Consider the following 12,029-nt stretch of genomic DNA (forward strand, 5'->3'; position numbering starts at 1 on the left):
GAAGCTCCTCTAACTGAAAATCACCTCCCAACCATTTCATTTAGATATTGCACTGCTTTAGGAAAATCATTTTCCTTGAGTAATCCTTGAATAATATTATATGTGAGAACGTCTAGAGCAATACCCCCTTTTTTTTTTTTGATTGGCAAGCCTGTTTTAAATGAGATCAGTAACTCTTTGATGCTGGCGTGGTTTGAGCCCCAGACCTCTGGTATCATCTTCACCCATCAATACAAACAAATTTTGAGCCTCATCTAGCAACCCTCTCTTGCAGAAACCATTGATCAATGAGTTAAAAGTTATGGTGTCAGGCTGCACATTTTGGGTAGATAAGCTGCAAAAGAGCTCCTTTGCCTCGTCGAGTTTCCCTGCTCTGCACATATTGTCGACAATGTTATTAAGAATCACAACATTGGTTTTCAATCCATTCTTCTCCATCTTATGAAATAGTTCTATAGCTTCTGAAAAACAATCATTAGCAAACAATCCAGCACATATGAGATCACATTTGGACTATTCCCACAAACTCGGATATCCCTAAAAAGTTTATGTGCATCCTTAAGTCTCCCAACCATGCATAACCCAGCAATAACGGTGCTATATGTAAAATTATCAGGCATCAATCTCTTCAAAAAGTTGCATAGCCTCATTTGCAAGAACCATTAATCATAGCATTATATATAACAACATGAGGATGCTCACCTCTTTGTAACATAACTCAAAAACCTTAAACGCGTCATCTGTCCTCCCCTCTTTACAAAGAGCATCAACAAGAACATTATACGTCACAACATCCGGCGTAACTTTATTCTTCAACATCTCATTAAACAAACTCATAGCTCAAACATTATAGTAAGGAAAGTGAGCAGCTGTAACGTACAACTTCGTCTGTGCAACATTGGATTACACGGTTAGTAAGCATTTCCCTTATCTCTCTCTCTGGTACCTTTGTTTTTTCAACTTTTACTGGTCAAGTTTTTGATATATATCATCGATTAGGTGGTTTTCGGCATTCTTTTCGACTACGAATTTCGCTCCAGAATGAATATATCAGTATATTCCAGATTTCCAGAGAGAGAGCGAGTAGATGGAAGTGAGCATTGAGAGCAACAGCAAAGGGGGCAAGAAGCTGAAAAGAAAAGAGGTACTCACTACACTTTTCCATTTTATCATTAAACCCTAATTAATAATATTATCAATTAAAGTAATAATAATTTGTGAAATAGGTATTGGAAAAGAAGAAAGCAATCGATGCACTCATAAAAACAGCATCAATTCAGAAAGACCACCTTGCTTCATTTCCACCTTTCCGTAACTACAATCGAAACGGTACGACTTACTTATTCGCCATATTTTTTGATAAGTCACGTCTCTCTATTCATCTTATTTATTACCAGGCCTGTCAGTGTATTTGGAGTCAGGATCGGGGGAAAAACTTTCTTCACCTATGAAAGCCTACATTCAAACCCTTCTCAAGGTACTAACTTGTTTAGAGTATGTATATACTTGCACAACTTTATGTGATCATTTCGCACTAATATACTAGTCTAAAACTTGTAGGTCAATATGGAGGGGCCATATGGACAAGAATGGGCAACCCAAGAGAAAATCAAACGCAGGGAAATGGTAGCTTCAGAAGCACGTTATATATTTGCAAGGGATGCTCCCAATGTGAGTGCTGAAAATATTTCTTCAGCGTCAGAAAAGGATGTAAACTTTAGTAGCTGGACGGGGGATGGGGATCCTGTTGTTGGTTTTGTACACTACCGCTTTGTTGTGGAAGAAGATGTACCTGTTTGTTATGTTTATGAATTACAGCTCGAATGTCATGTGCAAGGGAAGGGACTGGGGAAATTTTTAATGCAACTGATTGAGCTCATTGCTTGCAAGGTTGGCTTTTTTAGATAATAAAACGTCTACGAAATTGGCAACATACTCTTATTAGTACGATATGTTTTATTTTTTATTTTTTTTCCCCATATATTTACCGTCTTTGTACGCTCTAGTACGCTTTGTGTCCTTATCCTTTGATGCTGTCGAAAAACTCCACATTCTTTGCCTTATATTGTTTACAATAAAAGACGGTTTCTGCTCTGAAGATTAAGTAGTCCTCTCATGAATGGAAATGACTTTTTATATGAAGTTTTACCTATTTGGCAGTGTCGTATGGGAGCTGTGATGCTAACCGTTCAAAAAGTCAATATCTTAGCTATGGATTTCTATATGAATAAACTAAGGTGAGTAATGGACTTGGTTTAAATTTTATGCCAAGACTTTCTATCCAATCCTTCAAACTGTTTGAGAGTGGTCATTTTTGTTGTAGATACGTGATATCGACTATATCACCATCAAAAGTTGAGCCCTTGGTATGATATTTCTGCATATTCTGAACATCAATGAAATTCATACCTTACTAGTTTTTGTTTTATTTTCGTTCTCTTTCTGTAAGGATAATAATTTACCATGTCTTTGCAGCTTGCTGTGGAGAAGAGTTATGAGATACTATGTAAGACATTTGATCATGCATCGAAAGTCAAATTGATGGTATGCTCTCGTTATCATCTATTTCTATGTTTGTAAGGATGAGTGACGACTGAGGATACTTTGTTGGAGGATTCGCATTAGCCATACATGCCATCTAATGTGTCACAATATAAACGTTTTAAAGGGTGACAAGGTGTTTAGCTGTGTATTGGCAGATAGCATATATATTCATGGGGGGCGTCCACAATCTCTTGGCTAGAAAAGAGACTGCAAAATTTGGAAGAATCTTGCCTTACAAACCTTAATTCAGTAGTAGAAGCATTCTGCCAAAACACAACTAAATCTTCTTAGTCTGTTCTTACACAGATTCTTCTCTGTAATCTTTGCATCGTACTAAACACTGCCCAAGGTCCAAACGCATGCTGTTAAATAGAAACAGGTAACTGTGCTATATTCCCAAAAATAAACAGCTACTACGTACTGATAAGCGATATTATTCTTAGGGAGAATTTTACATGTGCCGTATGAACTTGGCTTAAAACTTTTGTTACTTAAAGGAAATAGATTGAAACTCTACCTTCGGTGCTTCTTATATTTCTGCCTCTGTTGATCTATCCAGGAAGGAAAACTGGAAAACGATGGTTCGGTCTTCTGATTCAACTAGTTTCCAAGGTTCATTATCCCATTCCAACTTATTACATGAGTTTCTTATTGAGCAAAAGGTTTATAAATGTTATGATATTGTTGAATACCAATGTATGATTCTCTAATTTCTGATTCATATTTTTTATTTTAAATGCAATAACAACTTGCAAGTGCTATCTCATTCAGCATTGTAGCTTGCATCTTGCAACTCTACTTTGTGGCATTTTTTAGGAGCACTTTTATGCTAATGTATTATGTATGTAAAGCCCTTTGCATAAAAATGAAATAGATGATAATTTTTGTGAATACTTATATGATTTATTGCTTGGCACGGTCTCACAGTTCCTAAGACTGGTACTTCAAAACACTATTAGGGGGTTACCTCTTAGCATTCATGGATATTAGAAGGAATTTTTTTTTAGAGACATTGTTATTGAAAATTTGAGTTGCATGACATATCATATTCACAGCGGGTATAGTAAACATCGAATTCGTTAATTCAGGACATATCCGAGTCGAATTGAGTTGGTATCCCTTGAATTTGGGCTTGAATTGATGGGTCAACATGAAGAATTGGTCAATAGAGTGTTAGCACATATGGGATTATGAACTCATGATCTAATTTAAAGACTATTTTTTCATCCACATATAAAACAGAACCTTTTAGACCCTTTTCATTTTAAGTTACTTGAGATTGACATCATGTAAACCATTATGTTATTTGAGTTGATTCAATTTACTATGCAGTGAAAAGCACGCCATGGCTCTATGCTCGTCCTAGCACCTCACTTCTAAGGCCGCCTAGACTCTCGCCTTGTCTTTGCGCTTTAACTGCATTATAGCAATTTAACAACTTTAGGTGAGTTCTTAATTTTCCAAATGTTGCATATAACGAAGTTCTGGCTAAACAGGGCAGAAACACAATGTTTACACTTACTTTTACAGAGACCATTAAATATCTGAAACACAATGCTCTCTATCTCTCTCGTGTGTGGGGTTTGAGAGAGACACAGAGAGAGAGAGAGTATGTGTATACAGAATTGGTCATTAAATTTATTGATCAAGGTTGCACTACATAGGCAGAACAGAGACACAGATAACTTAGTTTCTGACATGTCATCTTCCAAATCATTACAACTTTGAAGGACAATAGTTCACCGGACTTGCACCAACTAGGAATTGAAAAAGAAAAACAGTTCAGTTACTATTTCTATTCATACAATAAAATTTTAGGTGACAAGTTAGGAGTATTACATATGTAATGTGAATAAAGCGCATATCATTTGGTAGACACTTTACTTTTTATAGGCTATACAATAGTATGCAATTAGAGTTGTAAAATCCTAATGGCATCTACGTGGAGGTGTAATTTTACACCCCCCATTGGAGATGCCCTTAGTGGGTCGTTGTTACATGCGTGGTAGTTGTTGGTTAAGTTTAAGGGCAGAGCAGCTGCTACTCTCTTTTTTTAACATTGTTTTGAAACCAAAATTGAGTTTTTTTTTTCAAGTGGGAAAATTTATGTTTAGGTTGGTTTTGTCGGTTTTGTTTGCTGTGCCCAGTTTAAGTTTTGGGTTGGGGTTTATTGGTTTAACCCGAGTCCAGCCCAAACTTGACCCAAGGTGTACAACCCAAGAAAACACTCGACCATCTCATAAAGGCATTAAAGCCCGACTCACCTGAAAAACATTATAGTAGGGAAAGTGAGCAGTTGTACCGTACAACTTCGTCTGTGCAACATTGGATTACACAGTTAGTAAGCATTCTCTTATCTCTCTCTCTGGTACCTTTGTTTTTTCAACTTTTACTGGTCAAGTTGAAATTGAAGTTATGGGGAGTACTGGATAAAAATACGTACAAATAAAATTTAGGTACTGTATGAATATGGTGAATTCAATAAGAAGCAAGCTTCAAGCTCTTCGGCCTTGTTTAGTACACTATGGGTTAAGAGTGTTAGATATATTTAAGGGTAGTCATGTCCTTTCCGTTTGTTTAAGTTTAGGTGTATATCTCCAACAATGTTATTACGATGTAGCCTCCCCTAGATGATAGGTTGTTATGTATTGTGGAGGAGGATGCAAATGACTGTATCAATGATCAATACTGGTTGAGGTCTGCCTAACCTCATAATTGTTTCAAAAAGAAAAACTTGTGAAATTTGTTATTTTATGCAGAATGTGTTTTCCATTTTCTTGTGGAATTTTAAAGAATAAAAATAAAAGTAAAAATGAAATTATAAGGGTTGATGAAGGTAGGGAAAAAGAAACTGAACTAAAAATAGTTTGACAGTTGTTTAATTAGCTATATACATTCCAAGTTTTGAGAAGGGTTGTGCTGAGCTTGAAACGTTAGGTCAGGACTTCATGTATATTATAATCAAAATGGATAAGTTATTTCAATGGACCGTTCAAATGGGTGGCTAATTTTATTTTATTTTTTTACTTACCTTTTTGTGAGATTTTTATTTATTTGTATATCATTATTTATTTTTATATGTTTTTTTTTTTTTAATTTTTTTTTTCACATTGTAGGAAATGGAGGGGGAAGCTGTAAGTGAACTCTTATCTCGATTGCCAGCTAAGTCTCTACTCAGGTTTGAGTCTGTTTCAAAAGGGTGGCGTGACCTTATTTCTGATGACACACTTCGAAGACTTCAATGTCATAGGGTAAAGGCTGTCATTTCTGGTTTCTTCTTCCAGGCTACTATGGCAGTTTCCCGTCCCACTCCGGTCAAATATGTTATCATGAATAGTGATCAGGCTGTTGTGCAAGACAAAATATTGGATTTCCTTCCGGAGAAGGTCGAGGTTATTGCCTCAAGCAATGGACTTCTTTGTTGTCATCACTCTCAAAAACTTGGGGTTCGTGTTGACAATCTTATCTATGTTTGCAACCCCGCCAATCAGGAGTATGTCCAAATAGAGTGGCCTAATGGCAGTGATAAGCATCAATACTTTGCATTGGCTTTCAATCCGTTTCACTATCCTATGGACGATTTGTCAAGTTTCAAACTGGTTTGCATGAGTAAGGAAGATATGCTTAGCTGTTTGTTTCAAGTTTACTCATCTAAATCGAAAGAATGGAGAAAATTGGATGTTTACAAATTTGGCTATGATAATCGCATTAGTTGGCCCGATGGCCAAGTGGTTTTTGCTAGCGGAGTGTTACACTGGTTGACTAATGGGAACGTCCTTGCCTTTGATGTGGAAACAGAGCAACCTTACTTCATTAGTTTACCGGTTGAAAGGATACACAAAAATTATGGTCTTTGTGAAGTTTGCATCGGAGAGTCTGAAGGCCGTCTTCTTTTGATTGTCATACCTAAGGCTGGTCTCCGAGTTTGGATCCTGGGCGATGGACAGAAATGGGTAGTCAAACACTGGGTATCACTGTCCAGGATAGAGGAAGAGTACCCACATTTCCTTTATACTGACGCCAAAATAACTGCTAGTCTGGCTCCCACTAATATTGTTATTCCAACATGGATTGAGCCTGTAGTTTACAAGGATGAGATTTTGCTTATTAAATTGCGTCATCATTTTAGTTTTGAAAATGAAAAGCTCGAGACTGGCACCAAGATGTATTTGTATAACTTTGATACGAGAAAGATGGAGGAGCTCTTCAACATTGACAAACTGGGATCCTGCACTGGCTTCTTGAGAACAGTTCCTTATTGCATGAGTTTGGCACCTCTGGGATCTGCTCAAGTGACACTGAAAACTATTGAATGTCAGCAACTGTTGCCACATTTTGGGATGTAATCTTATGCTTTAGATTTTGATATATTTAAGAGTTCGTTGACTCGTGCACCTCTGTCAGTCTCAAACTTGTAGGGACTCCACTTTTTGATTATGTACGTGACTACGTGGTAGTCGAATTGTTAAGCTTTCTGATGATCATCATTTATCTTGCACTGCATCTTCTGACCATTCATAAATACATGTGTAGATGTGTCAGCTCGTGCTACAATCTTAGAACTGTGAGACAGAAGTCGTGCTTGCACTACCCAACCTTCCTCCTTAGACTCTTCAATCTCATTTTCATTGTCGACTGACTGACCGTACGCCGTCCTCTTTAGTTTTTGGGCATAACCATATCGAAAGGTATTTCAATCAAGAGTCGTTCTAGGGTAACACAGTGTGTTACACTAGCATGTAACACGAGCAAATAATGTTTTGCCACATCCGGTTTCCAAAGAAGGTTAAAACATGTTTTTCATGTTGGGTTTAGCATCTTACATTAAGACCCAAAGAATTCTGAAATTTCTTATTTTGATGCAATGTTACCCAAATTAAGAAACTTTGAGGCGGTGGTGACTGGTGAGAGGCAGAGAGAGAGAATGGAGGCACTTGTATTTGACCAGTAGCTGTGGTGGCAGTGTGGAGAGGAAGATGGTTTTTTTTTTATTTTTTAGTGGTTTACCAATTCTTCCCATTGCCTTCTGTCATACTAGAAGGGTAACACATTGTGTTGCACTATAATTTCCCATTACCATTAAAAAAAGGGTGCTGTATTGGGCGCCACTCAAATTACATCGGGCAGCCTCCAGCCCAAGTCCAAACAACAAAGCCCAATACCCCCCCCCCCCCCAAAATTGAAACCGGAAAAACCTATCTTTACCGGTCATCTCTTTCACCCAAACCCTTCGAAACCCTAACAAAAAAACTCCAAATTCGAACTTCAATTCGTGTGCAAACCTTCGAGTGCCCGATTGAATTACCACAAATCTCCAACAATCGAGTTTCTCACCGTTAAAAAACCCCAAATTGAAAGTTGAAAGTTGCCATTGAAAACTAGATTCGATTCGTTCGTTGGGTAGACACATACAGGATCGGTTTTCAATCTAACCAAATTAGATCGGTTTTCAATCTAATCGAATCTAATCGAAAATTGGGTAGACACATATTGAAAATTGGGTAGACGAATTGGTCATCAATGGAGTATTGAATTTCCGAGCATCTACAACACGCCTGGCGATTGTCGGGGCTTGTTTTGACTTGGTTCCCTAACTCTCCAAATTTTGCCATTGTTAGCCCTCCGAGGTAGCCCTTTTGAATTTTGATCACAATATTTTAGTGATTTTGAATTTCCTGAGCATCTACAACAGACTCGAAATCATGTTTGTTTTTGTGTTTTGTGTGTTTCTTTTTTAGATTAGTATGTTTGGAACCATCAAAAAATCTTGAGTTCTTAGTCTGTTAAGTTCTTGGTATATATCTTGAGTTGTTCATGTTCATGTTCTTAGTTGAAAATGCACTTGTGAGTATGTATTGCGAGTTGTGGGTGTGTATGCAAGTTGCGAGTTGCGAGTATGTATGCAAGTTGTGGGTGTGTTTGGGATTCGGTGAGAGTTTTTAATGGTATTGCGATGCCTAAAAGATTGAGTTCAGATACTCTGTTTCTTTCTTGATTTTGAAAGATTGAATTTGTTTTATGGTTTGGCTTAATTCAAGTGTCACTTGGTAAAGTGGCCAATATACCTCCTACTTGGTGTTTACATAAGGCGGCTTATAGTTTTGATCAGGATAGAAGATCAAGCTACTAGCTAGGTGTCTCAAGAAGAGAGTTAGAAATACACCTCCTACTTGAAGTTAACGGGGGGATCATCTCATTTTCGGTTCTATCCCCTGAGATAGAGAATGACAAAGATGGTAGGTCAAGAATCACAGTATAATTGGTTTGCTCGTATGTTACTCGGATGAGTTAGTAAAGCATATTTTATGATACAGAGCAAGAGCCTATTGACTAATTGTTCTCTTATAATCTGTAATGGACTTAGGAATATAAAGTAGAGAACCCTCTCTTGGTTAGATCAGTCACGGTTCACCCAAGTGTATTGATCCATTTCATCATTGGTTAGATTTAAGGTCGCTTTCATGTTTTGAAATATTCAATACAGGTCGAGTCGTTGAAGGTTATTGTAGCAACAATTCAAAAGGTGATGACCTCAGGTCGTTCACATCACCTTAATGTTTGAGTGTTATGTACAGTTTGAGTTTTGGTGTGGTCCTTGATGCTAGCTATAGAAAACATTAGGTAGTAGTGTAGCACCCTTAGTTTTATCTCTCTTTCTATTCGTCATTGACTATTTCACTCGTTGCTATGTTTGTGTTGTTGTGTTTCACTCAGTTCTGCCTATTCACTTTCATTTTGCTGAGTAGTTTTTAACCTGCATGATTTGTGTAGGTGCTTTCTCTTTTGAGGTTTTACATTCTTCGCTATACTTTCTTTATATCACTTTCTTGTCCCACTTCATTTACATTATTTATAATTGCTGCATGATTGTTGTACGTAATAATAACGAAAACAGTCAACTATCAAGTTATTATTTACTTTTCAACAGATAATGTAAATCTCTGACTTGTCTAAAATTCTAACTACTCAATATAAAAAAAACCATGGCTGTGAATCATAAACAATGGTGGGAGAAGTTGAGGTAGCAGGTTTATCAATCCAGAGGGTATTCTCAACTCGTTTGATAATAGGACTCTTTAGAATATGATGCTCCAAAGGTTTCAAATAGAATATATATATATATATTTTTTGCAAGCCATTGTGGTAGGGTAATCATATAGTTATGAGTGTTTATTTTGGTACATGTAACTTTGTTTTTGTTTTTTGATAAATGTCATGTTGCAAAACAAGTAATAAGGACATGTAGAATGCACGGTGGGGATGATTTGCTTTCTACACCTATCATTTGCTTTCTCTACTCTTATTTATTTATTCGTTTTTCTTGGTTTGTTATTTTTATGGTTTTTGTGTTCTCACAAGTTTTCATTGCTTTCTGTTTCATTGATTCCTTGTTAATTGCTTCCTGTTTCATTGATTCCTTGTTTATACGTCGGAAATTGGCCAAAATTTCGAAGTTTGAAGATATCAACCTTTTCCCTTTAAACTTCCCTTTGTACTTGGATCTCGCATTTAGAGTAGAAAAAGCTTGATTAACTTTAGTTGTTAGTCTTTTGCTGCTGATACTTTCTGTTGCCCTGCACTCTAACTTTTATTCGATATTGTTATTGAAACTATTCTTTTATTATTATTACCCTCTGCAGGTTATAAATTCTCTGCTGGCACACACCAGCTCAACTGAGTGTGTTGGACTTTCTCAAAGACTTTCACAAAGGTACTTTAGATATCATATTATGTGCTTTTCGATACCACGACTACTATCTATACTTAGTATCTGGAGAAAAATATGCAATGTTCCTTTTAGTTTATAGTGAATATCTTACTATAAGAAGGGGTGAGTTCTCACTTCTCTCCATGTCTACGGACCATATCTAAATGACGTGGTCTACATCTAGCTTAAGATTTAGAATCTAGATTCAAAAACTTTTATATCTACTAGTACCAGGTACCAGTTTATGTAAAGTTTAGGATCATGAAAAGAATGCTGGATAGATTCAAAAACTTTTAGTTCTACTAGTACCAGGTACTAAGAAATTGTATTGTGGGTTGAATATTTTATAGGGTGTTATGTACATATGGTTGTTGGAAGGATGTCATTATTGATTTCCAGGTTATGACAGGTTTAAGTATACGAAATGTTGACTAAACAAAGGAAACTCTGCCCAAAATTCGATAGAATTTGGATAGTGTAACGCCTCATTCTATTTCTTCATAAATACTTGGAGTTATCATAGCAAGCTTATAAGTATATTAGTTTTACGACTAGGATGATATCTTTTTTCTAGTGGTTTTCTTTGTACATTGTTTATTTAAATATGGTTTACTAATACTTGTTTTATTTTTCTTTGTAGCGATGGGTCCTCGATCAAAGAATGTGAAGAATGTAGCGAAAACTACATTCAAGGGTGTTAAGAAATTGTTTGGTGGCGGTTCCTCTAGCGGTGACGCAGTTGGAAGAAAAAGACATAGAGGCGGGGGCTTTAATCCAAGATCAGAGAGGGGACCATTTGGAAAAAGAGGTTCCTGAGGTTCCTAAGGTTGATTCGTTTAGTGAAGATAGTGTAGATAGTGTAGATAGTGATACTAATGTAGGTTTAGATGTAAATATAGACAAAGGGAAGAGTATAGTAGAAGAGGAGAGTGAGGAAAGTGAGGAGGAGGATGAGCAGGATGATGATGTTGAAGAATATGTGGTAGAAGACGTACCACCAGTGGAAGAAGCACCTCCGGTATTGGATTTCGTAAGAAAATCCAATGATGATTTGGAGTTTCAAAGAGGTGTGTATAGGGGAGGCCCGTATGAGTCAGAGTTGTTGTATGACTATGCGGTGCATGTCGCTCGCGATGTTTGGGAGAGAAGGGTAATATTTTGTTTTTCTTGTGTACTTTGATTTTCTTTTACAAAATCTTTTGTTTCGCTCATATATATCTAATCCGTGCTTTCGGTTGTTTCGGAGGATCACGGAGCGTTGAAGTGTGTTTCACACTTAGCGAAGTTATCCCAATGGAATTTCAAAATGAATGTGAAAGGTCTCCCAGATTTGCCGCGGTGCGATTGAGAAGGATCGGGTTGTTTGATCTCGTGGAAGGTTATCACGAGCATATGGATCCACCATTGATCTCTGCGTTTGTGGAGAGATGGCATCCGGAGACCAACACCTTCCATATGCCAGTTGGGGAGATGACTGTGACTTTAGACGATGTTGTCCAAATCTGTGGAGTCACAGTTAGAGGAAGAGCGGTGCAAGGGGACAGTGAGCTGAACTTACAACAATCGATAAATCTCTTACATCTTGGTCTGGGGCTCCCTATTGATTTGATTAGGGCGGAGATGGAAGCTAGCAGGTTCACTTCAAAAGTAAGGCTAGAATTCATCCGGAAGCATTTTGCGAACAAGGTTCATGATAGCCCTATATGTTATCTGAGGCCGTTGTTGAAATTCAGTGAGATAGAAGAGTATGCATGGGGTGCAACAATTTTGGCGTTTT

The 12,029-nt window shown here is 37.2% G+C and overlaps 1 protein-coding gene across 12 annotated transcripts; it reads left to right on the plus strand.

The window, feature by feature from the left end:
* The first annotated feature begins 784 nt into the window (after positions 1–784).
* LOC147518031 (uncharacterized) lies at positions 785–7,047 on the plus strand. 12 transcript variants are annotated; one of them, XR_015211669.1, is made up of 13 exons: positions 795–910; positions 1,000–1,035; positions 1,068–1,144; positions 1,227–1,329; positions 1,398–1,477; positions 1,561–1,890; positions 2,161–2,237; positions 2,324–2,366; positions 2,476–2,544; positions 2,851–2,923; positions 3,104–3,156; positions 3,877–3,988; positions 5,661–7,047. XR_015211669.1 is itself a non-coding variant. In XM_086590029.1 (10 exons), the coding sequence occupies exons 2-9, from the start codon at positions 1,088–1,090 to the stop codon at positions 3,137–3,139; spliced, it is 795 nt and encodes a 264-aa protein (XP_086446155.1). In that variant the 5' UTR covers positions 787–910; positions 1,000–1,087; the 3' UTR covers positions 3,140–3,156; positions 5,661–6,938. The 12 variants fall into 12 exon arrangements, 3 of the variants coding, with proteins under 3 accessions (XP_086446155.1, XP_086446153.1, XP_086446152.1); XR_015211671.1 differs by having other exon boundaries at positions 785–910; positions 1,000–1,144; positions 1,407–1,477; XR_015211668.1 differs by having other exon boundaries at positions 786–910; positions 1,000–1,144.
* The last annotated feature ends 4,982 nt before the right edge of the window (positions 7,048–12,029 follow it).

Source organism: Coptis chinensis, chromosome 2 (genome assembly GCF_015680905.1).
Source record: "Coptis chinensis isolate HL-2020 chromosome 2, ASM1568090v1, whole genome shotgun sequence".
NCBI classification, from domain to species: Eukaryota; Viridiplantae; Streptophyta; class Magnoliopsida; order Ranunculales; family Ranunculaceae; genus Coptis; species Coptis chinensis.